This window comes from Pleurodeles waltl, chromosome 12, assembly GCF_031143425.1.
Source record: "Pleurodeles waltl isolate 20211129_DDA chromosome 12, aPleWal1.hap1.20221129, whole genome shotgun sequence".
NCBI classification, from domain to species: Eukaryota; Metazoa; Chordata; class Amphibia; order Caudata; family Salamandridae; genus Pleurodeles; species Pleurodeles waltl.
This window is the reverse complement of record NC_090451.1, coordinates 715,317,560-715,344,036: the sequence shown is the minus strand read 5'-3', so window position 1 is coordinate 715,344,036 and position 26,477 is coordinate 715,317,560. Positions and strand designations below refer to the sequence as shown.

General features: G+C 46.8%; 1 protein-coding gene across 4 annotated transcripts in view; it reads right to left on the bottom strand.

The window, feature by feature from the left end:
• LOC138266961 (zinc finger protein 418-like) overlaps positions 1 to 26,070 on the bottom strand; it is a 71,109-nt gene extending 45,039 nt beyond the window's left edge. Inside the window, exons 1-3 of one of the 4 annotated variants that reach the window (XM_069215768.1) lie at positions 25,902 to 26,070; positions 4,204 to 4,324; positions 1,779 to 1,889 (exon numbers count right to left, since the gene is read on the bottom strand). In XM_069215768.1, the coding sequence (XP_069071869.1) occupies positions 1,779 to 1,889; positions 4,204 to 4,324; positions 25,902 to 25,925 (256 nt within the window). In that variant the 5' untranslated portion in view covers positions 25,926 to 26,070. Of the gene's footprint in view, positions 1 to 1,778; positions 1,890 to 4,203; positions 4,325 to 25,261; positions 25,778 to 25,901 lie in introns of those variants that run through there. The other 3 variants (XM_069215767.1, XM_069215766.1, XM_069215769.1) reach the window with 3 other exon arrangements.
• Positions 26,071 to 26,477: the final 407 nt, after the last annotated feature.

Below are 26,477 nucleotides of genomic sequence, written 5' to 3'. Positions count from 1 at the left end.
CAAACACGGAGGGGCGCTGGTAAGGCCGAAGGGGAGCACGGTAAATTGAAAGTGCTTGTGACCTACCACAAATCACGAGTAGCGCCTGTAGGCAGGCAAGATGGGTATATGGAAGTAAGCGTCCTGCAAGTCCAATGCTACCTTCCAGATTTCTGGGTCCAAGACAGACAGGACCTGAGCCAGAGTGAGCATTCTGAACTTCTCCTTCTTGAGGAAGAGATTGAGGGTCCGAAGGTCTAGGATAAGGCGGAGGTCCTTGTCCTTTATGGGCACCAGAAAGTAGCAGGAATAACAACCACAACCTACCTCTCTATGACTCCGTTGGCCAAGTGAGCCACGACTTCCTCTCGGAGAAGTGCCACATGATCCTCCGATAAGCATGTGTAGGATGGAGGCATAGTCAGAGGGGCAATCTCAAAGGGGAGGGAGTAGCCCCTTCGGAGTATTTGTAAAACCCACCTGTGCGGTTTTTGGATTCCCAGTTGGGAGGTGATGACAGATCCTGCCCACAATTGGGCCACGATGGTGGAACGGATTAGGATGTTTTGGAAGATGCGGCAGGGGCAGTGTGGTGGACTGTCAGACATCTGGTTCCTTGTCCCACGAGCCAGTGGGATTCTTCTTCCCCGGCCATGTAGTGGCTGAGTAGTATGTACCGCACAGTGGCTGGGTGATTGGTCTGCCGCAGTGGGGATCAGTTTGCCCAAAGATGAGGGGCATAGCCTCATAAAATTCTTTTAGCTGGACAGGGGTGGTTCCAGCTCCCAGAAACTCAGGGAGGCGCGGAGCGGACCCAGAAGTAGGCTCCATGGACAGAAGCCTTGAGCGTCAACGCTCATTCCGCGTTATATCGACCAAGAGACAGGGGTGAAGTCGAAGAACGTTTAGCTTGATTCAACTTCTCCTTTTTGTTACCTGAATGTCCCGAAGCTCATGAATGGGACGAGGAGGAGTGGTGATGACTCTGCAAGCGGTCTTGAGATCTTCCTCTCAAGTGAGACCAGGGTGATGCAGAGTCAAGCGCTGTGCTGCCTTGGGCTTTAGGAACGCTCCCTCAAAGCCTTCGGGTTCATGGCCCAGCACTTGGAGCACGACTTTGGGTCAGGGTCGATCTCCAGACACCACAAAAACACCAGGTGCGGCGTGGTCACCGACATCATGCAGTGACAGTCATTGCAAGTTTTGAAGCTGGTCTTTCAAGACTTTCCTCGACACACCACAGAAGTAAAAAAACAAAAAGACGACAAAAAGTTCGAATTTGGTCAAAAAAATGACCAGGGTAGCTCTCTCCGGAACTGTGCGTGGCACGTAAAGAAAAAAACTGACGTCAGCGTGCCTGGGTGGTGCCTATGTATGACCGCAATGTCATCACGGCAACCACGACTCTAACGATAGACGAGGAGTCGAGCGACGCCATCCTATGGCGCACAAAAGGTACTGCTCGAAGAAAATCTCCGGATCCAGTCTGACGCCTGGGGTAAATTCTAAGGTAAGGAATCTGCAAATAGAAATCTCTATCAGATAAATGCCCATGTGTGTGTGTCGACGAGTGAGTCACTATACTGTCCTGAATTTGTTCATTACTCTGCCTGCACCTGTTAGTATCTGTGTGGGTGTGGGGCTGTGCACTTGTGTATTGTGATAAAGATGCATCCACACGTGTGTATGAAAGTGAGCCTGCCTGTATCTGGAAAGGTTTTCATACAGCTTTTGGTACATGTATTCTGATAGGGGTGTCTTTGCATTATTATCAGGTTGCAGCTGATGTTCTCACTTACACAGAGAAGGACCGATCTCTTGCCTCCTCTCAGAGTACGGATCTTGCGCCGAGCATAGATCTTCATTTTCTTTTGCTCTTAATGATGAGACAGTGGTGGCAATAAGAGGCCCTGTTATTAAAAAGCAACACAAAACATTTACATAGATGGATCATGCGAGATAGGAATTCCCAACAGGTTTGCTACATGCAAGACATGGGTTCACTGATCATTACAGTAACTCATTCAGTGATGCCCGAGGCACGCCACTAGTGTGACACTGGTCAGAGGAAGTGATACAAAGAACAGTGGTTAAATCATGGGTTACAAATGTCTCTCACTGCTCTCTGCTCATTCGCTGCTCACTTATGAAGCACTGTTTCTACTGCGCACTGGCCCGTCTCACGTCTGTCTTTTCTTTCTTTATCCCTTCCCATTAGTTCAGTCTCTCTGGTGACGTGCAAGAGCCTCTCTGGGTCTGCATATTCCTTAGTTTGTGGATTCCTTTAGTCTGTCTCTGCTTCTTACTCAGACCTATCCTGGTGCCAAAGGGGACGACAGGAGTTGAAATTGAGCCCTGACCTCCTGGTAGGTGCATCAGTCTCTAGACCTTCAGCAGCACTGTGGGTCTGACGTTTGTAAAGTTAATGTGATCTCAATTCTTACATAAAGTGAGTCTGGAGGGCCAATTACAGCTGGCTGATGTCAGCTTCACCGAGGAGAATTACTATGAGAAGGAGATTGAGGATCAGCAGAGGTGGGTTCACTTGGACCTTCTGGTTCTCCATGGGTCCGCGGCCACCGTGTTCTGCGCGGATTCAACATGCTTCACACAACAGTCACCCAACAAAGACAAGTTGTATGGACTGTCCAGGCACGCCATGCTCAGCGGATCATCAGTCACCATACAATGACAAGTTATACTGACTGTACAGACACAGCATGCTCAGTGGATCATCAGTCACCAGACAATAACAAGTTATACTGACTATACAGAAATGCCGTGCTCAGCGGATCATCAGTCACTGGACAAAGATGAGTTACACTGACTGTCCAGAGAAGCTGCGCTCAGTAGATCTCCAGTCACCAGACAAAGACAAGTTATATTGACTGTCCAGACGCCATACTCAGCAGATCATCAGTCAGAGACTGGACTGAAGGAAATGGAAGAAGAGCGGTTTGTTTTGGTACTCAAGGGGAGACGCACATGGAAACACCTTTCTTGACACGTTTTGAGACTGCGAACCAGGTGGCTTCATAGCCTAATGCATCTACTTCAGGAGTCAGTGTTTGACTTCATGGTCACAAGATCAAATCCTAACAGGTCCACTCAGTAGTCATTTTTTCGACCTCTGAAGGGAGAACCGCTAACAAGCTGGGTAACAACAAAATATATTTTATTCAGGGCCAAGATGCCCCAGCCAATGAATGTGTGATTTACAAATACACATGCTATCCACGAATGCATTTGTTTTTTATAAGACAGGGACAAGCACAAACACCAACTGGTTTGTGAACGAGAACACAATTTGTGATGTGGCCTTTGTACTAACCAGCTGCAGTGCAAATTGCCCATTCACAGAGGATTGGAAAACAAACTACCCAATGAATACCAAGAAGGCAAGTTTCAATTTGCGATCCCAATTTGATTGAGAGCCGAGCCACGGATGGAGGCCAGGACTGCACAAGCAGGCCTCAGTCCTTACTTTTCCAAAATGGTGAACACTTTTAAACCATGTGCTCATTAAAGGCACAGGAGCTGCTTTAAAACATGTATCCCATTTGGGAAAACATAGGAGGGCGCAGACAGTAGTTCTCTCATTCAAAAGGGAGACTTGTGAATCTAGTGCCTGGAAGCAAATCATTTTTCTAACCATTTAATGGAATCCACAACAATCTCAATGAAAAAATGGCATTCGATTAGGAAGTCTTTGGATGGGTTTCCTCAATATTTTGAGGGGTGGAATATTTATCTTACAACCCTTGTAGGTTTATCATGTTTATCTCTCGTCCATCCTCTAGTTCTCATGGACTTCTAGCTGACTCCATCAAACCAGGAGAGATAGTAACATATGAGTGGACTAGTGGTTTAAGCTTTTTTTACCTGGGTGCTTCCAATCTCACCACACTGAATGCCCCTCAAAAACCTTTCAGAAATAAGTATTATTGTCGCCCCCTAGTCAGATGTCTCCCTCACAACCCATCCAACGTCACTGGTAATGCTGGTTCCTTCTTCCTGGAGCTCATTTGTAACACTACATTACTATGCAGAGCCCGCAACAGATCAACACAAACTCAAATACTTAGCATTATGGGAGTGACTGTAACACCAATTCAGCATTATTTAGGAAAAACTCAATTCTGTCTGAAAATCCTGAAACGGGAAGGCAGCATTTCATAGAATATGAAAATTAAAATGTAACTAAAGATAAACCATATCATTTACCAAGCGAGATCAGAGCCTGGTGAATTTCCTTCATCACATTCCTGTAAAGTTCCTTCTGCCAGTCGTGTAAAAGCCGCCACTCCTCTTCGGAGAAGTAGACAGCGGCATCGTAGGAGGTGACCTGTGCAAGGACAAAAAAAGAGCAATCATTTTCCCAGTAATGTCAATCAGAGAAAACAATGACTCACAGAGCAAGAAACCATTCAGCAAAGATTGTTCGTTCTCAGGGGCTTGAATTCACAAACTCTGCTCTGTTCATCGCTGCTACAGGTCAGTTGTGGTCAGGATCTTCCAGAAGAGAGAAACACAACAGGAGAGCAGATGCAGAGACATTGAAACTACTTGAGAATAGAGAAAGAAAGAGATACGCAATGAGTGAGAGACAGAAGTGGAGAGCCAGAGAGTTAGTGACAGAGAGAAGCAGAGAAACAGTGAAGTGAGAAACTGAGATGTGGAGTGAGACGGCTCTTTGAAAAAGATAGAAGCACAGGAGATGCTGCAAGCAAGGTTGAGTTGTTCTGGAGCGAGAGTGGACGCTACTGTGCAGCACTCACACTGGGATTTGAGAAGTTTTGGTAAATATAACAGAAGATGGTGCCTGGTGTCTTACACCCAGGCCAACTCCCAGTTCCAAGTTTGAACCAACAGAAGGTTTCGGAGTGCCACAACCCTGCCTGTTGTGTGGTGCACTGAAAAAGATTAATTTCTCAGCTCCAACGAACTTGACACTGCCAGGTGGTGGGGAAATCCTACAGGAAAAGCAACAACAGCACCAGGGGTGATGTGGGACACTTGCAGTTCAGTCTGGAGATCACAATGCTTCCTCACGCCTCCCATAGCTAAGAATGAATTACCCTTCAATGCAAAAGGTGGAGCAGCGGGCAACACACCATTTGCACAAGTCAGTGTTCACTGAGACGGACTACGGTCACGTCAGGGTACTAGCGCCTTATTTAGGAAGGGCCGAAGAGGAAAGCAAGTAATAAAAAGGGCTGCTGTTAAGGGTTAACGGTGGGTTGGCATTTCAGCACATCGATTGTATTCCTAATATTTCTCTTTCCCCCATCACTCATATTTGGAGGACCTGCATAGTGACACTTTGGTGTCTTTGGGATATTTATCAAGGAGGTAACATCCATGAGGTATGTCTGAGGGGGGCAGTGGAGTTGGGAGTGTGGACTGAGGCCTGAAATGGTGTGGATGAGAAGTTGAGTACGTAAGGAAGGTTTAAGCATTACACGCCATATGCCCCAAAGATGTCAATATGCACAGGCCATTCCGATACCCAGCACAATCATAGAAAATAAATCATTGCAGGCCACCTGCTATGAGATCCAGCGATACCATCAAGAGTAAGTCCTTAGCCCAATAACCAATCAAAACTCCTGCGATAACTCTAGTGGTGATGTCAGTACCTGGGTGCCTGTACCACCTGATGTCATAAACACAACATCCACAACTCAACCACCCACTCAAGCATTCAACACAGACGGGTGGTTTAACCACAGAGAAAAGCAAGAAACGTAGAGGAAGTGGTCCAGGGTACAAGGACTCCAGCTGTGCGATGGGCAAAGACTTCAGAAAAAATTGGAAAAAGCAAAAGGTTTATTCGTGCGGTCTTCAGAAGCGTCAGCGTGAATTTTTGAACAAGGCGAACCGAGGATTTAGGGCCTGATGACAACTTTGGAGGAGGTGATAATCCGTCCCAAAAGTGACGGTAAAGTGACGGATATACCACCAGCCGTATTACGAGTCCATTATATCCTATGGAACTCGTAATACGGCTGGTGGTATATCCGTCACATTTGGGACGGATTAACACATCCTCCAAAGTTGTAATCAGGCCCTTAATCTTTATTGGAAAAGCAGGAGAAAAGAGCCTCTGGTGGTTAATCTTCAAACCCCACCAACACCCTACCTCTATCTCACAAGGCCTTCCTCAACTACCCCAGGAAGGTTCTCCTCTCACCAACTACATGGGAATAATGAAGCAGTGGTCACTGAAAAGTCACTGCGAGACCCTAGATAAATCACAAGAACCATCAAGGTGCGAGTGCAGCATCATCAGTACTTCACTCTGTTGTCCCCCATAAACACCCACCAATTGATCCCCATGATCCTACTCAATAAAGCTTCTTCACCCGCACTCTAGTCCCAAAATGATCGGACCACCGGTTCATTCTTTAAGAAGAGCACAGGAAGCTCTAATTCCTTTAATGCTGAGGAGCAAGTGGGAATATGGGTACACCCTCTATGCCGGGATCACCAAGAAACTCACCAGAAGACTACAGACCATCGGCAGCCAGACTCATCCTGACCCTCCCACGCAGAACTCACATCACACAACACCTTCTGGAATTACACCGGCTTCCAGTACACAACAGTACTCAATTCAAATTCTCACACACACACATTCAAGGCACAACACAACTCAGGCCCTACCTAACTGAACACAACACATCTTCCACCAACCATTAAGGTACAACCACGCTGCAGCACTCCTACTCGCACACATCCCACTCATACATAGAACCAGATCGGGAGGACGGGCATTCTCTTACATCGCTCCTAAAGCGTGGAACGACCTCGCTCTCCACATCACAGCCTCCTCCTCTCTTCTTGAATTCTGCAAGAAGCCCAACACCTGACTTTTCAATTAACCAATTTACCATAAGCAGGGCCTGCCACCCACATCTTCTCAGCGTCATAATACTCTTGCAGGTGAGAGAGCACTTTACAAATACGCATAGCAAAGCTTAACAATGCATAAAATAAAACATTACATAAGATAAATCCCAGAAATAAACATCCATGAATTACAGAAGGAGAAAACAAATAATCAGACATTGGACCGGATTGGATAAAGACACCGACTATAAGAAACCTGAAATAAATGACCCATATTACAAACAACAACAAAAAGACATTTACAGATGTTGAGGACAGCAAGCTACAAACTATATGGCGCAGCAGCTGTGAGCGAAAGAAAACCTGCTCCTTGAAGATTGCCCTGGGCAGTTACACCTCTACCAGTAAGTTAGGAGGACGCCAAAGTCATTGGTAAGAAGAGAAGACCTGTACTTCTGTTCCACCTTGTCTCCCAACAGCTGAGCAAAGTCCCCGTTATGTGTTCACATGACTTCTGTTGCACAAGTGGTGGAAATGTTATTGTAGAACTGCTTCTATCCAGCTTGGAGAAGAGGCAGATCAGGGAAGGGAAAAGACAGAAGAGAGCACAGAAGGGAGTTTGAAAGGAAGTGCACGTGTGTGCAGATATTTATGGGAACAAGACTGTTAAAGTGCCGTCTAATTAATGTATAGGTACCAAATACATAGGCACCCTGCAATCCTTTGCTATCTCTCAAACTATACGTCAAGGTTTACACGGGTGTTCAGAATGCAGTGACATTCTCGATCTGTGCACAAGAGGTCTACAGTGTTTCTTTTCCAACTGAGGCGAGTAGAAGAGGTTGGACTAAGTGAGGAAGTGATGGGCAGGAATGGTGGTGGAAGATGCAATAAAAAGGCAGGTGACCAAAAGGTCCTACAAGAAGTCTTTAGCTCTCCCATTGGTAGCTGAGGCTGAATCTAAGAGGTGCTGCAAATGCTGGAAACAACCACAATGCAAAGCAGTTAAAGAGATGCCTCATGTAAGGTACCACCATGAGCCTACTGGGTTGCAATCCCAACCGGCTCATGCTTTCATCAAAGGCAGGACTCCTTATTGCAGGGGAAAAAAATGGAAAAAAACAAGATAGACGCAGTCCCCAGAAAACACTTTTTCAAACACAGGGGAAGAGAGACAAATGCATGCACAACCCTTAAATGTCACCCTGCAATCAAGTGTATGTTGAGTCCCTTAAAAGTGCCTTCCAGAAGTTGCTAGCAACAAAAAGTTTAGAAGGTTTCATCCTATCCACCTCTTACTGGTCTCCTTAGATGAAAAACTTGGAAAAAGAAAGCTTCCTGAAGCATGTTGATGCTTGAGCTGAAGCAAGTCACAGACAGCCTTCAAACACAGCTTGTGACCTAAACTGGTAGATGGCTCCCAGTAAAAACCGGTGTTTTCTCCTGACAAGGCAATGACAATAAATCAACGTCCAGAACAGTGTGTGTTCCAATAAAAACATGGTTTCTGCTGACAGCTCTGCTGGTATCCCCTTCAAACTTCTTGTTCTACCTGCTGTCTCTCATGAGTTGGAAGGTTACCACACCTCAGATACCAGACCTTCATTCTCGAGGCTTCCAGCAGACAGACCGGTTGATAACTCCACAGTGAGGTGGATAAAAGGAGAAGTCCTGCCCTAGAAGCTCCTGTTCCCAGGATTAATTACTTCATTGGGTATGTGTTGGGCACCATGCAAGTGCTGCTTGTAGCCCAGCTCAGGAGGTCTCTGGGAGAAATGGGGAAACAGAGGAGGGGAGAAGGGTGACAGTGGAAGATGAGTGCAGGAAACATTTACAGCTGCCCTGAATAAGCATTGAAGTTGCTCTTATGAACAAGAGCAGTGTAGCATCCTTTGAGCAGTCTATCTACACGAAAGCTTAATTCACCCCATGTTGATATCAGAGGTTAATTCCAGCTGGAATAAATAAATGATCGAAGCGAGCAGCCAGATGGTTCCAGGGTGCCTAGTGGGAAAGCTGGACGCAACAGCCTAGGCTTCAGCTCCCTTCAAAGATGGGATGTCTTAGTGTTGTGTCAGTGCTGGGGTCAGGCTGTTCCAAGCTTTGGACCACCTATACTTCACTCTGGCATCCTTGTTGGAAGGTGCAGAAGTGATATTCTTGTAGAATGATGATCTCATGACAAAATGTCAAAGTATGTGGCTGTAAACAGCAGATTTCCTGTTCACACCACGTACAGCCATCACAGAACAGCAATTCAGGCTGATTTTAACCTCAAAGAACAAAGAGTGATGTGTGTCACTCAAGGATTTTGCTACTAAGGTTGCAGAATTTGAAAGCCAGCACAACCTAACCCCGATAGGTGCAGCTAGAGGTGAGGTGAGTTTAGTCAGGAGTCTGAAGAGGTCTAGTCCTAGGGTGTTGGGTGGATTTCTATTTCTAGTTATTGCTGTACATTGTTCCCTAATGGCTTGCAGATAGATTGCTTTTCTATTTGTCCTAGTTTGGTTATCTCCTTTCCGGAGGAAACATTTAATAGAGCTCTTAATGAAGCATGTGGTAAACGGGTTGTCAGAGGCTGTGTGACTGGGCTACACAGACACACAGAGCACAGACAATGGTTCTTTAACGGGTGCATTTTTTTAATAATGGGGGAGGATGGGATGGGCGTCAGCAAGTGACCGGTCATGGAACAGAATTTAGGCAATGTCATCAAACTCAGATGGTGAAACCATGACACTGCTCCCACTTTATGCCGGGCTCATCAGAGTCTGTCCAGTGGGAGATGCTCATGGTCACTGACTTTGCCCAGATTACAACTGACATCACCATCCGCAAACCCAAATGGTTTCTTAGAGGGAAAGCACAAACTAGCAATACAGTTACACATTTACCAAGATCACCAACTTAGCAAAGTTACGACTGCTCTTTGCATGAAAGAACAACTGTCAATGTACTTAAAACCTGGATTTCATATATATTTATAATAATATACATGGTAGACTTTCCATCCTGATTCAATTAGAACGATTTATTTCAGAGACTGATCATGTTTGCCTGACAATACTTCCTAATTTAATCAACATCTAAACATGCAGCCTTTCCCGACGATGCTCCTTGGTAACAAGAGAACACAGGAAACGTTATATAACCTAGCATTATCTATGAAGTCAGAAGATAAAAAAAATCTTCACAGTGGTATAGCTCCACGGCTATCAGAGGACGGCGCTCTCTCCTCAGACACTCCTGCAGTCATGTCCCTCTGAACTTCTCCCTTCTCAGAAACTTTTTTTTAAAAATGTTCGAAGTTTGAAGGTAAGCGGTGACTGGGCCTAATCCGCGCTTTATCGCAGTCCGTCTTAACTTTTGATTTTGCCCCAGTCTAGCGCGACCAGATGTCCGCATCGGCTCTCTTTGCTTGTACGTGCTATTTGAATCTTAAACCTTAAAAGTTCATAACTCTGGTTATACCAATTGGATTTTGATGGTTTTAGTGTCAAATAATTTATTAACATTGTCTCTATTGTTCTAAATTGGTTTGGGAGTTTTTGTGCTTTCACTTTAATACTGTTTGTGTACTACATAAATACTTTACACATAGCCTCTAAATTAAGCCTGACTGCTTTTTGAGCAAAGCTACCCAGAGTTAAGCACAGGTTAATTTAGTGACTTTTTTGGTTCACCCTGCAAGAGATTGCGGCTGTTGCTTGACCAGGGCTCACACCCCAGGTAACCAACAACCCAGTTCCTCACATTATGGTATATATTTTTATTTACTGAAGCCCTGTGTTAGACCGAGCACTCTGCACTGAAGAATATTCCAGGGGCAAACTCACCAGTCCACAATTTGTAAGATGTTAGGACGAACGGCTTCTGCATTCAGAGGGAAAACTATATCTCCCTTTCCTGTTCTTTTCGGATCTGAGCTACATTTTCAGTTGACCCCCACAATGTCAAAGTACACTAGCGGTGTTGTACATCAGCCTGCGCTCTTCAGCAGCAAAGCTTGCTGAAAGACTCATACAAAGTGAAATCTCAACTCAAGTGAGTGAAAGTACTGTCCCCTCATCCCAGGTTAAGATGAGGCTATGAATGTGGTGTAGTTTAGGGGCAAAGGATTTTTTTTTTTACCTGCACGCCTTGAGACTACTTACTTGCTCTTGTGTAATAGTCCATCAGGTTCCATTTCATTGACCCCCTTACTTATTTTCAGGTGTAGGACATATGTGGCTAGTGTATGTGTATATGTTCCACTATAAGCAAAGTGAAAAGTGGTGGCCATTCCAGGCCACTCCACAGTCTGCGATTTGTCTGTGGTGTACAAAGGCGTATGGCCGTTCCCCGGATCTAGTCTTATATGCTAGATGGGGATATTCTTCACTTTCACTTGTGTGCTGAAGATGTCCCCTGCTCCAGTGACATTCATCCTTTCCCTGTAGGTGGGTGTTGTCTATCACTGGTAGTCTTCTCTTGGTTACTGTTTGGTTTGCAGAGCCACATCTTAACCAGCTCTGAGTGGTGGGGCCTGTAACTCTTTACTACAGACGTCTGCAACAAGATATTGAGGAAAATTACGCATTTACAAAACAAAACAAACGAGAAGCACAGACAAGCGTTTCGGGCTGCAATGCAACCTACAGAGACTGCACTGTTCTCGATCCATCCTGCACATCTGGTGCCTCTGTCTCCACTTCCAGAGAATCACAAGGTCCCCAAGAGGGCAGAGAATCTGCTGGATGTCCATGTGGGGGTCCAAAAAGGACCCTCCTTTAGGATAACATATATATATATATATATATATAATGCCCTTCAGTACTGCGGCAAGGCCATCACCCCTACCCACATCTACCCAATCTTTCTTGAAGAGAAATGAACAGCAATATTTTGATTATGTTTCTGAACATTTTAAAACCCCTGGCAAACAGTTTGAGAAACATTAAGGTAATTAAACGTATGCTAGTTTAAGCAAATTGAACAAAAACATCTGGCTTACCCCAACCGCCCATAGACTTTCACTCTAAAACAAAAATTGAAGAGGCAGGGCAGATGGTGTGGATGACAGTTCAACACCTAATGTCAGGATGTGAGGTACTCACAACTTGTCTGTAGTCTCAAAGCACTCAAGTGTGTGTCTGGGACTCTACATTTATCTCAGAAATGGAAGCCCGGACTACCAATCAAAGATCATAAAAGATAATGAATTTCCACACATCATCGTCTGTGCACAGTATAGTTTGATTTGAAAAACTGTATATCTGTGCAAATGTAATGGTTATTTCAATCAAAAATGTGTTGTCTGTATTGGCAGTGTGTTACCACACCATGCGTACTCCACTCCACTTTGCTCTGCACCACGCCATGCCACTGTACCGTACTCTGTGTCACTCCAATTTACGCCACTCCATGCAACTGCACTGAACTCTTCTCCATTCTGAATCACTCCACATTATGCCTCTGCACTCTATGCTACTTCCCGCTATGCCTCTGTACTCTAATCTGTACCACTCTACTCTAAGCCACCGCACTTTGCACCTCTCTACACCACTGCCCTCTGCTCGTCTGCACGCCATACCACTCCAGTCTAGGCAACACCAATCTAGTCCACACAACTCCACTCTATGCCACTCTGCAACGCTGCACTGTACGCCACTGCACTATAAGCTGATACACTCTATGCTTGTGCACTTTAATCTAACACAACTCTATGCCCCTGCACTCTACATCAATACACTGTACATCACTCTAATCTACTCTGCACTCTATGCCACGGCAGTGTACACCACTTTACTCTATGCCAGAGGTCTTCAAACTGGGGGGCGGGCCCCCCTAGGGGGGCCTCAAGTGATCCCAGGGGGGACGCCAGACTCTGGCTAAAGAAGAATTATACAGATAACAGGCCATTGTTTTCAGCAGAAGCATGTTATTGCATTTTTAAAAAAGTTACCATACTTAAATGCAATGTTTAAATAGGTCTAGACATATTTAAACAGTGCCATCCTTATAAAATAATTGTGAGAAAATTCTGAAGGGGGCCCAGTGATTTTTATTTTTCAAATGGGGGGGCGCGGCATTAAAAAGTTTGGAGACCACTGCTCTATGCCATCACACTCTATGCCACTCTATGCAACTCCACTCTACCCTGCACCTCTCCACTCTAAGCCACTTCACTCTACTGTGAAACAATCTACTTTACGCCACTGCACTCTATGCCACTGCACTCTAGTTTAATGCACTTTACACCACTGCACACTGACACTCTACTCTGTAACACTGCACTGGCCGCCACTATATTCTACACCACTCTACTCTGTACTACTACTTTCTGCACCAATACACTCTGTACCACTGCACTCCATGCCACTCTACTCTGCCCCATGCCACTCTAAGCCACTGCACTCTACACCAGTACACTCTAAACAACTGCACTGTATGCCACTGCCCTTTACTCTGCACCACTGTACTCTAAGCCACTGTTTTTTGTACCACTCTACACCACTGCACTGACACTCTACTCTGCAACACTGCATGCTACACCACTCTTCTCTGTACTACTGCATTCTATGCCACTGCGCTCTATGCCACTGCACTCTAGGCACTATATTCTACTCTGCACTGCACCACTCTACAATACTCGCACTCTGCACCACTCTGCATTACTGCACTCTCTGCCACTCTATTGTATGTCACTCTACTCCACTGCACTCTATGCCACTCTACTCTGTCCCACGCCACACCATGCCACTGCACTCTAAACCACGGCACTCAATGCCAATGCACTCTAAACAACTGCACTGTACCCCACTGCACTGTACTCTGCACCACTGTACTCTCCGCCAATGCTCTCTGTGCCACTCTACATCACTGCACTGACACTTACTCTGCAACATTGCACTCTCCGCCACTGTACTGTACACCAATCTACTCTGTACTTCTGCATTCTACGCCACAGCACTCTATGCCACTGCACTCTATATCACTCCACTCTACGTGACTACACTGCACTATTCTACACTTCCACTGCACTCTCTGCCATGCGACTCTACTCTGCACTCTGTCACTGTACCACTCTACAATACTGCACTCTCTGCCACTCTATTGTATGCCACTCTACTCCACTGCACCCTATGCCACTCTACTCTGTCCCATGCCACACCATGCCACTGCACTCTAAACCACTGCACTCAATGCCAATGCACTCTAAACAACTGCACTGTACCCCACTGCACTGTACTCTGCACCACTCGGATCTACACCACTGCTCCTAGGACACTCTACTCCACCCCACACCACTAACTTTTAGCCATGCTGAACAGCAGCCACTCTGGTGTATAACATGGCTAAAACACATTGGCAAAGCCAATAACTCTTGCGTAGATGAGACCTATTGGCTTTGCCAATGTTTGGTAGTACTATGAGGTACCGAGGTCCCTGAAAGAACTGTGAATGTGTAAGTCCTTATTTTAAACATGCATTTGACGCCACATCAGGGGTAGTAAGCGCTATATAAATACAATTACATCATGATATAGGCTGCTACAAAATGCGCAAATACATTTAGGTTAAATAAAAAAAGTGCTTCTCAAACACAGATTTGAATAATATACAGTTTATACCTAGTACTAACATTTTTTCTAACACTCCATTAAAACCACACACTCCACAGCTCACCTTGGAACACCATTACAGTACCTCTCTAAAAGAAAATATCTTTGCCATCAGAAAGCTCAATTGACTCCTTTGGTTAAAGTCAATGCAGGTTTTCAAGCTCCTTTGTATTTGCAGATGTACCAGTTGCGCACATTTGTATTTCTTTAGGGAAGGAGACACCCTGGCAAGAAGGCCTTTTGTTATCTGTCTACCACTCTCTCCCTCAGAGGACAGTAGACTCCCTGCCTTTCAATCAAGCTGGGGAAACTCATCTGCCCATAATTTCGCCCTGCCTCCGTTGTCCTTTTGGGGAAAGGCTAAAATCACGGACAACGGACGGATGGGCGAAATTACGGCCAGTCCGTGAAATTTACGGACGGGTGGTCTCCCTAGAAAGAGGAGACCCATCAAGAACTCCACAGCTGCTGTAGCGGCGTGTTCCGTCACAAAGTGAGACATGGGAGGCCCAGTGCAAGGACAGAAATGGAGGTGGCCTGAGGCTGCATGAAAGCTCACGGGGACATTAAGGAGCTTTAATGTAAGCACTGGATGAGATAAGATAAAGTCAGGGCTGTCAGAGAGGGGCAGAGGCACGCGGGGTTTTGCAGATAAAGGCACTTGGTGAGACATAAGGTGTACAGGAAAGGCAAGTGGGGGGTACACGAGCTGCATGAGAAAGGAAAGCAAGGCGCTTTACTGTAGGCTCCTGAGGCGAGGGTGAGGATGGAGTATGAGGCCCAAGGGTGGAATACAGAATACAAGGCCAGGATCACAAGGTTCACGTCAGATCAGGGGCCGAGAGCCAGATAAGCCGGCCTCTTACACGCCGGTGTAGTGGGTGTTCTGGGGCTGCAGAAGCTCGATGTTCACCTCGAAGTAAATGAAAGGACCAGGGAAGGGCCCAGAAACCACACTAGAGCCTCGGGAGAAGGCAAAAAGGCTCTTACCTGACAGTGCTGTGGATGCTCAATGTTGAGCTGCAACTTCGAGCTCCGCTCTATCATGTTGCTCTCCTGCTCTGGGGAAATGACAGTGCAGCCCTAGTTTTAACACTGACCCTTTCATTGCCAACAATCTGCTCAGAGTTACTTATTTACTGGCTATGACCAACAGGGTGAATAGCTGTGTAGAGGATTACCGTAAGTCTTTGACTACTTGTCCTTTGGACAAAATAGAAATTAAAACATCTTGCCTGTGTAAGACATCCAGATGTCTTGGGCATAGGGAGATACAAACTGCCCATCTCTGGACCCTTTTAAATCAATGGAGGATGGTTTTCAGTTTCCAAAGTTTCTAGAAAACATGGAGAAGCAAGTTGAGTTCTTTTTTGACCTTTCTTTCAATGCAGTTCGAACTTCTGCATTATCTTGTAGTACATTGGTAGTAGCTCAACCGAATCTCTTCAAGCAGGATTGGAGCACTGATTCAGCACAAAATCTACTGCTTTCCGAAAACTGGAAAATTAAGTTTTTGCAAAGAATCGAATTCAGAGGGAACCTTAGGAAGAAAGACAGGATCTGGTTTAAGCCTCATCGCATCCTCCAGAGATGTCAAGATGGGAAAATGGCAAAGTAAAGCAGAGATTTCCCCCAAATGTCTACCAAGAAGAGAACCTTGAAAGTCAATAACTTAAGACCTACCGAGGTTAAAAGGTTCAACAGGAGGACCTTGTAACACCTTCAAAACCAAGAGCAAACAATAGGTTTGGAAATAGAAAATCCTTTGAACATCCTGATCACCAAAGGCAACGCTTCTTCATTCATAACACTGCCAACAAGTCAAACCTTATTGGTAAGCCACTTATATTTCAAAAGTAAGAAGAGAGTGGTCTTTCTCAAAGCCATCCAGCAGACACTGAGGGATAAGAGAAAACAAAAAACCGGCAGAAGACCATCCTCATGGACAACGCAGAGAAAAAGAGGTTTCCAATGTCTATAATAACCTAGAAGAGTGGAAGATCTTCTAAATTTTTCTACCACTTCAATGAAATGTGACGGTAAACCTTGTTTCTCTAAACTCGTCCTCTCAACTCCCAAACTAAGAGAGTAAGATTAAGAGGCAGGTGAGGACCGCAATACCTCAGAGGAGGGGCTGGTATGCCAATTGTTCCAGAAGGAACCACTACCCAAGCTCTCTGCTGTTGAATCTTGCCAAATAGTTTTTGAATGAGAGGAAAGGGTGGAAATGCAAAAAGGTGTCTCTGCGACCATTTCAATTTCGGAGCATTCACTGTGCAAGCCTCTTGTTCTGGGCACCTGGAGCAAAATCTTGGTGGGGGGGATGGGGGACGGTTCTTGGAAGCAAGCAGGTTCAGAAAAGGATCCCTGAACCTCCTGTAATGTCAATGAAAGTTCATTTGGCCAATGTCAATTTCTGAGATGAAGGAAACTTTTGGCCCAAGAGGTCTTCCTTCATATTGTCCAGACCCTTGATGTGAACAGCTGGAAAAGCAAGGGGATGAGCCCTCTGAGCTAGATGGCAGTCCACTTCATTCAGGAACTGGCAATGGGTGTTCCGCTGCTGATTTATGTAAGCTACAGTCACTGTGTTGCCTGATCTCACTAACACATTGAGGTGAATTAGTTGTTGCTTGAAATGCTGGAGAGCTCGGAAGACTGCCATCAATTCCCTCCAATCTGAGGATCTCCAAGTGGTTCATATCGCTGGTTGACAAGGCACTATGGCCCATATTAATACTTTTTTAGCTCCGCATATGCGTCATTTTTTGACGCAAAAGCGCCACTAACTTACAAAACACTTGTATTTTGTAAGGTTGCGCCGCTTTTGCGTCAAAAAGTGGCGTTAAAAAAGTGTAAATATGGGCCTATGTTTCTGTAGATTACACAATAATAGCCTTAAATGCAGTCTTGCCGCTGCATTGTGAATACTGAACAATTTTTGAACAAGGTTGCTTTTTGCTTAGATCCAGGGCTCTCAACAGAGTTTACAGGTTGACAGTTACAGCTACTGGAAGGAAAAATCTGCTTAGCCGAGTTTGGAACCTTGGTCTGATAAATTCCACATCTGAAAATGACATTTCAGTAGATTTTTAAAAAGCCCATCCCGGTTTAGCGTATGTGTTGGAAATGGCCCATTTTGCATGGTTATCCCCAAACTTTTTGCCTTCTTCCTCCTATTTTTTAAGGTCTGTTTTTGCTGATTTATTGTCTCTGCGCACTTTACAACTGCTAATCAGTGCTAAAGTGCAAGTATTCCCTATAGAAATTGTATTGTTGATTTGTTTATCCATGATTGCATATTTGATTTACTAGTAAAGTGCACTAGAGGTGCCCAGGGCCTGTAAATCAAATGCTACTAGAGGGCCTGCAGCACTGGTTATGCCACTCACATTAGTAGCCCTGTAAACATGGCTCAGACCTGCCACTGCAGTGTCTGTGTGTGCAGGTTTAAACTGCCAATTCGACTTGGCAAGTGTACCCACTTGTCCGGCCTCAACCTACCCTTTTACTACATGTAAGGCACCCCTAAGTTAGGCCCTAGGTAACCCCATGGGCAGGGTGCAGTGTATGTTTTAAGGTAGGACATATACTAGTGTGTTTTATATGTCCTAACAGTGAAATACTGACAAATTCGGTTTTCACTGTGCAAGGCCTATCTCTCTGATAGGTTAACATGGGGGCTGCCTTTAAATATTCTTAAAGCGCAGATTCCCTTTGAGAGCAGATAAAAATGTGGAGTTTAGGGTCTCTGAACTCACAATTTAAAAAGACATCTTTTAGTGAAGTTGGTTTTTAAATTGTCTGTTTGAAAATGCCACTTTTAGAAAGTAGGCATTTTCTTGCTTATACCATTCTGTGACTCTGCCTGTTTGTGGATTGTCTGTCTAGACAGTGGCATACAGGGGGCTTGGGTGTAGCCTGCATATCTTGATTAACCATCTGTGCTGGAGGGGAGGGGAGGAGTGGTCACTCACACCTTTAAAGACTGTGCCTGCCCTCACACAATGCCTTCTCTGACCCCCTGGTGAGTGTCTGGGGCCTGGCCTGGACAAAGAAGGATCTTGCAAACACTTGAGACTTTGCTTTGAAGTTTGCCAACTTGAAAGGCAGAACTGGGTATAAGAATAATCCCCAAAACCCCAGACTTTTAGAATCTTTCTGGAATCAAGAGGAACCTCTACCCAGGAGAAGAGCTGAAGGAGGAGTACTGTCCCTTTGCTGTGTTGCTTTGCTAGGCTGACCTGCAGTTGCTGCTTCTGCCTGAACAGAGTGCAAAGGGTGAACTTTGCTGTGTGTCCTGCTTGAGAAAATTCTTCAAGGGCTTGGAGTAGAGCTTGTCTCCTGTTGGAAGTCTCAGGGACACCTAAGACTTCAGTTTCCTCGACCTGCAGCACTGGGAACTGTGTGTTTTGTGCTGTTGAAGAGGAGAAACCACCATGACGCCGCCTATGATGCCGCTGGCCTGCACCGTGACCTGCCGACGCCACATGGAGCCCCATTGCCCCGCTTCGCACCGCGACCCAGGGCTCACCGACGCTGTCAACGGACGACACAACCAAGCCACTGCTCGCACCACGACCTGTGGGCCCCGCACACCGGCATCGCCTGCTCACACCGCAGCCTGGGCATCCTAGACGCCGCCGCTCCTGCTGACACCGGTGCCGCTGCCTGCACCGTGGCCTGTGGACACTGCTCATGAGGTATACGAAGCCCTGTCCTATCCCGCACCACAGCCCCGGTCCACCGACGCCAGCACCATCTACTCCTGTGTCGTCACTAGGCATCCTGCCTACACCGTGGCCTGTGGACACCGCTCGTGAGGGTCACAAAGCACCGTCGCGCCCGCACCGCTGGCTTGGGCCTACCAACGACAGCGCTTCAGCAGCGACGACGACGCTGCCTGCACTGTGACCTGTGGACACAGCATGTTGCACCGCCCTGCTTCACACCGCAGCCCTGGTCTCACCGACGCCACTGGACGCCGTCACTGAGCCGCTGCCTGAGCAGTGACCTGTGGGCACCGCACGTCGCATCGTCCCGCTTCTCACTGCAGCCCCGACGACATCCACGCCGGCACACCTGACTTCATCAGCCTGGAGTTCGATCTGCAACACGTGTGACCTCCAGGGCCCAACGACTCCTGCACCAACTCCGGAACCGACACTGCAACGTCAGTGACACCGCTCTCCAGAGCTCACCACGAGGATCACGATGCCCTGCAAATCCAAGGTACTGTTTGCGAGTCTTCCCGACACCGTAGCTGGCCCGCAATGCCGCGGTCGGCCTGAACTGTTGGTTTTGTTGATCACGACGCCGTCATAGCCCCAGGTGGAGCTATTGACTTCAAGGAACTGTAGTTTGAGTAAATCTTGCAAAATTCATATTTTTCTTCCTGCATGTTGGATTTTTATCGTATTTGGTCTTGTTTTATATAGATAAATATTGGCTATTTTTCTAAACCTGGTGTGGTGTCCTTTTGTAGTGTTTTCACTGTATTACTGTGTGTTATGTGCAAATGCTTTACACATTGCTTCTGAGATAAGCCTGACTGCTTGTGCCAAGCTACCAAGGGGGTGAGCAGGGGTTATCTGAGCAGGTATTTCCCTTATCCTGACTAGAGTGAGGGTCCCTACTTGGACATGGTGCAAACCGACTGCCAACTAGAGACCCCATTTCTAACAGTAGGCAAGGTTAACGACAGATGTAGATTTAAAATTGGAATTGAAGGAGCCTAAACCAGTCATCGAAGTATGAAAAGAGTGAAGCCCTCTGGAGATGAAGATGGGCAAACAGTGGGGCTACCACCTTTGGGAAAACCCTCTGGAATGATTGGAGACAAAATGGGACAACTCTCTACTGCCAGTAGGGACCCAAGACACAAAACCACAGGAATTTCTGATATGGTTTGTAGGCAGTAATTATGTTCAATGTGGCCAGAAAGGAATTTGATTCTCTCAGATGAATGATGCTTTAAAGGGTTGCCAACTTTGAAAGGCGTCTTCTGTACTGATCTGTTCAAATCTATCACAATCCAGAAAACTCCCTGAATGCTGGGAACCAGAAACACAACTGAATATGTTTCGGTCCCCTCCTTCTCCTTCAGGACCAGACTAAATTACTTCTTCCAAACCAATAATAGAGTGCCTTCCTGAGGGTCACGTTTCAGCTTCATTTGAAACTAGAAGGAAGAAGATTTGCCCTGGAATCATGAAACTGGATCAGATACTCTGCTGCTTCTTAAAGGACTATCTAAAAGATTTACCTTTTCGTTGAAAATAATTTTTAGGTTGGATCTGTTTATAAAATGAATAAGAATGCTTTCTTTCCATGACGATTCTATGCAATTTGCTCTTCAACTTCACATCTAACAGTCTGGACCCTTGAAAAGGCATTCTAAAAGCAGTAGATTTTTGTGCCGAATCAGCACTCCAATACTTATTGAAGATATTCCTTTGAGCCACTACCGATGTACCACAAGATAATACAGAACCATGAACTACATAGAAAGAAAGGTACGATAAGAACTCAACATGCTTCTCCATGTTTTCTAGCAAATTCGGGCATTGAGAACCATCCTCCATTGATTTAAAAATGTCCTTAAAATCTGATAAAGACTGAGAAGTACAGGCACAATAAATCCCAGATCTAAGAGCCACATAAAACGTTTTTCAGGGACTAATTCACTTTCTTGTCTGCAAGATCTTCTAGGAAATTTTCTTTCACCATAGATGATCTACCCAATAACTAGCCACCACCGAATCCACATTGACAGGATCCGGCAATATTTCTTCCATTTCCTCCAAAGGAGTCTAGGCATGAACCTGGAATGCTGATTGTATCTAGGTCCTTCCATTAATTCAGAATCACTTCAAGAACATACTGAAGAATTGGAACTCCAGCGCTAACAGGCTTCTGTAATTGTCTAAAAAAGGCGCCCTTTTGGGTTTCAGCTACCTCGCTAACTGGAAAACACATAATACCTAATAATATATGCCAGCAACTCCAGTAGCATATCCACTCTTTATGATACGGTGGAGTAGGAGAGGAACCATCAGAGATACCAGAGTCTGACATGTCAGAATAAATACTCTCATGACCTGCTCCAGCATCCTTCTTTTTCTTATTCAGAAAAAAGAAGGTCTCCAAAATAAGATTCCTCAGCCTGTCATAGTCAGGAGAGGCTCTACAACTCTTGGGAAGTGAAGGAGACACCAATCTGCTGGAAGAAGACCCTGGAGAAAGCGAGAAATGTTTCTTCTTATGGGACTGCTTCCCCATAACGTTCACTTCCATAAATAGAAACCACGACAGATAAAGAACTCATTAAGTTGCACTTAGCTCTTGCTCCCAGAGTCTAAAAATGAAATGCCAAACTTCAGAGAAACACAACCCAGAGGAGTCCAATTTACTTTACTGCACATGTGCAGAAGCAAAAACACTATGAAATGAAAGTGTGCATGCACGGAAGAAGTAAAAACAATTCAAAACGTGCATGAGTGAAGAGATGACAAATCCATCAACTGCACATGCGCTGGAACTTTCCAGAATCCGGAAAGTCGGTCCAGTAAGAAATAAACTATTGCAGAATTGTTCCTCATATCTCAGTACTCCTAGGGCGGAACTTGATGTGCTCCCCAAAGTATAAGGTGCACTCACTCAGCAACCTTTACAAGTCAGTGTAAAATTAAGCTGAATCGGAGCATGATTCCATAACACGACTACGAGCTTACAGGTATCATGAAGTGCCCACAGATCAGTTCCCACTCTCCTCATATAATGGAGACATCATATATAGTGCCAGAATTAACATCCAGATTTATTGGCCTATCTGTGGCTCCACTGAATCCTTCTGCTTTCAATTCCCTGATTCTAGATTGACTAGATCTTTCTATACTGTGTTCCAGTCCTGTCCTTTTCTGTCAAAACTTCAGAAGATCATGCATGCTCTGCTCTGAGTAGCTGCAGGCCTGTGACATGCAACCTAGCTGTCCTTCACAGCGGACACAAATGAGATTCCTTTTTATTTATTTATTTTTTAAAAGCCAATCAAGAGAACTGATTTTCCATCAATCACATGCACAGGAAATTACATTAGTGGTTTCTCACCAAAAAACTGTCTTCACCCTTTGGAGGATGCAGTGCGGACTTTCAGAGGGGGCACAGCCGGTGCTCTAAAGGCAAGCCTGTCTCCATCTGTCCAAGCACTGACTGTGCCCAACACCAGGAATGCGGATCCTCCTCCCACCTAACTCACCCCATCACTACTCCACTGTGACTGTCTGCGCCCTGCACTCCAGTCACATCTCACATCACTGCTGCCGTGCCTGGACAAGCAACACCGAAGGTGCATTCTCCTGTACCACCTGCCAATTCAATTGTATTGTACCCGCCCGCACCCACCTTACTACCGCCACACACTTAACACACACAACGGAAGACCATGCACACCCCACTACCACACCACTCTCTATCCTGCATACTCCTCAACACTCGCTCCCTCACTAAACATGGCACCGAAATTTGGTCATCAAATATGCTCTTCCTGCCCAAATCCTGGCTGACTCCTTTGTCAGCCCCTGTCAAAGCTATGGCAACCCCACCCCCTCCCCCAGACACAACACTGTAAGATAGTACAGGACAAACAGACCTACAGATGGAATCGCTATCAACTTCAAAAAATCCATCCAATGCTTCACCACCTTGGAAAGCACCATCAGCAACATGTAACACATGGACTTCAAACTCCTCACCACTGCCAACTATACCCTGAGCAACACCCATTTCTACCATCTACCCAGACTACATGCCAACTTCGGCAGCATAACTGCACACCTTGTCACCTCCATTCCTCTACTCCTGTGCATTCATCCTCCTCTGAACCTCAACTATCACCTGGAAAACCTAACCGATCCCAAAAGGACTAACCTCCTTGAGGACCTGTCCTACCCTGGACTCACCCATTGAGTTGATGGCCCCATACATGCTGTCGGACACCTACGGGACCCCCCCTTCAACAACCTCACTATAGACAAGCCAATACTGTTAACTTGGTTCAATCACACCCTCATCATCTTCAGCATACCTATCCCACACCCCCACAAAAACCACCAAGAAGTTTGACAACAGATCTGGAACAATATCTCAGAAGCATCCTAGTGTTCTGACCTCCTTCACTACTGGCCTCAACACAACACAGAGTACCTACAAATCGGCCTGCAGACAGTAGCATCAGCAAATCATACCCACCAGGGCACCACTCTCACCAACCTCATCCAAAGCAGTACCACAGGGCCAAGGAAATCTTTGCCTTTGTGTAAAATGCCATCTCTTCAGCAGCAAGCGCCACCAGCCTAGCCCCCTCTCAAGACCTCCGCACCCAGCTGTCCCAATTCTTCAGTAAAAAGATCACCAGCACCTACAAAAACTTTGAGCCCCAACTGGATCCTTCCACCCGCCCAGACATCCTGTCCATCTCCACCAACACCCAGAGGATCACCCTGATCACCTGGCCCCCAATCACCACTCAGGAGACCCATGGACCATGCAATCCATACACTCCAGAGCACCCTCTCACCCCTGCTTTCATCACATGTTAATCAAAGGACTGGACACCATCAGCACAGCCCTCACCATGATCCTATATGAATCGATCATCACAGCCACCTACCTGGAAGCCTGGAAACATGCCACTGTACTCCCCATCCTCAAGAAAAACTCAGCAGACACAAAGACACTAGCCAACTACCGGCTTAGCTTCCTGTACCCTACTTGCTAAAAGCATACCTCAGTAGCATCTACCTTCTCGATACCACTCAATATTGATTCAGGCCCAACCGCAGTACAGAGATCACCCTCATTGTCGCCACAGACGACATCCCGATGATCAATTTTAGAGGTAATTCCACAGGCGCCATCCTAATGGAGCTTTCCGCAGCTTTCAACACTGTCTCCCACCTTGAGCCTTATCCAAAGACTGCACGAAGCAGGCATCCAGGGTCACGCATTCACTGGATTTGATCCTGCCTGACAGGCTGCACCCAGTAAGTCAGCCTGGCCATGTTTCTCTTGAATGCAGTTAACCTCATCTGCAGTGTTCCGCCAGGATCCCCACTGAGCCCCACACTGTTCAACGGCTGCGTGAGCACTCTCATCTGTATCACCCTATGCTCATGGAATCAATAGCATTTCCTACACTGACCAAACCAAGTCCATTGTCAGTCCGATAAGAGCCAAATACTTAGAGCAACTTTTCCACCTGCATGAACAAAGGTGTGAGATGGATGAAAAACGACTGCCTGAAGCTCAACACAGACAAGACAGGAGTTGTAATCTTCAGCAAAGGCACCTCACTTTGGGACTCCACCTGGTGACCTGCTGAACACGGACCCATACCCCTACAGGCAACTGACGCCAAGAGCCCTGGAATAGTAATCACCAACCAACTCACCATGACAGGTCAAGTGAACACAGTCTCTGTCTCCTTCTTCCACACTCTCAAGATGCTCAAAAAGATGGTCAAAAGGACTCCCTTACAACACTCATAAAAACATAACCCCAGCCTTCGTCAACAGCAAGCTGGACTACGGCAAAGCACTCTATGCTGGAATCAACACTTAATTGATCTGAAGACTTCAGACCATACAAAACTCTGTGGCGAGGTCACCCTCAACCTCCCAACCCACGACCACATTACGCTTCAAAGAGCTCCGCTGGCTTCCAATCCACAAAGAAGCACTAGTCCAACTTTTCATAACCAGGTACGAAGCCTTATACAGCTTTGGCACTACGTACCTCAACAAGTGCATAAGCTTCCACGAACCTACCAGACACCTCCGCGCAGCCAAACTCCTATTCACACACGCGCAGCTTGGATCCACTCCTCCTGGAGTGACCTTCCCCTGCACAGCAAAGCCGCCTCCTGAGTTCTTCTATTCGGCAAAAAAACAGAAGCCCTGGCTCTTCACTAGGACCGACCCCGGCTCGGTCCGTACAGCTCCTGCCACAGCACCAAGATACCCTTCCGGGTGAACTCTGCGGTGTGTGAATGCCCATAATCATCTCACCACTGCTAGGCCACCCCTCTGTCGGCGCAGGGCAGCGGTGCACGGCTGGCAGGGGCTGACCAGGCGCTATAATGAACAAATCATTTAATAAAAAGGGTGCCGCGGTTATGTCTGGTAGATGAGGATCGGTGGGCGGGCGGGCGGGCGCCCTGCGGGGCCCGAGGGGGGCGCGGCCGCTGAGGGCCACTCCAGGGCCCTGCTGCGGAAGAGACACGCGGGGGGCTGCACCCACGCCTGCACTGCTCTGCCTGCGCTCAATGATGTTCGGGCGGCTCTGGGCTGTCACGCACGTACACGCTGGAGCCACTGCGACGTCACGCGCGTGCACGCAGAAGCCGGCGAGATGTCACGCATGAGTAAACTCAGCCTGACAGCTCGGAATCCCGGCACAGCCCCTCACCTCAGAGGGCTGCTTCAGAGACATCGCTCCGGGGCTCGTGCGGGTGTCGCCGCCCCCAGTAAAGACCAAGCTCTGCACGGGGACCGGCGGGGCGGCTCCGGGAAGAGAGCAAACGAACCTCACGCTGCACAAAACTGGCCTAACAACTACTGCGCATGCGCGGAGCCGGCACACTCGCCAACACACATGCGCAGAGAGCTGCTGCTACAAAAGGCCATAAACAGTGAAGGAGGACGAGTTCTCACGGCAGGAGGCGTAGCGGAAGTGACGTCTGCACACAGTTACTGCGGACCAGGGCTGCCGCTCTCCTGGCAGTAGACGCGGCGTAGGGGACACTGATCCCTTGCGCATGCGTGGCGCCTGCCAGACACCGCGGGGCTCCTCGCGGGGGGGAGAGCCGGGACCCCCACCCTCTTCTGCCGGGACCGGGGATCCTTGTTAGTTTCTGCAGCTTTATAGCGTGAGCTCGACCCGAGCCATCGGAGCGCTTTACACGGGCATCAGTTGCATTACACTAGGAGAGATTTGTTGTGTTTTTTGAGGGTGGGGGAGGGGAAGGGGGGCGTTGATGTGCCC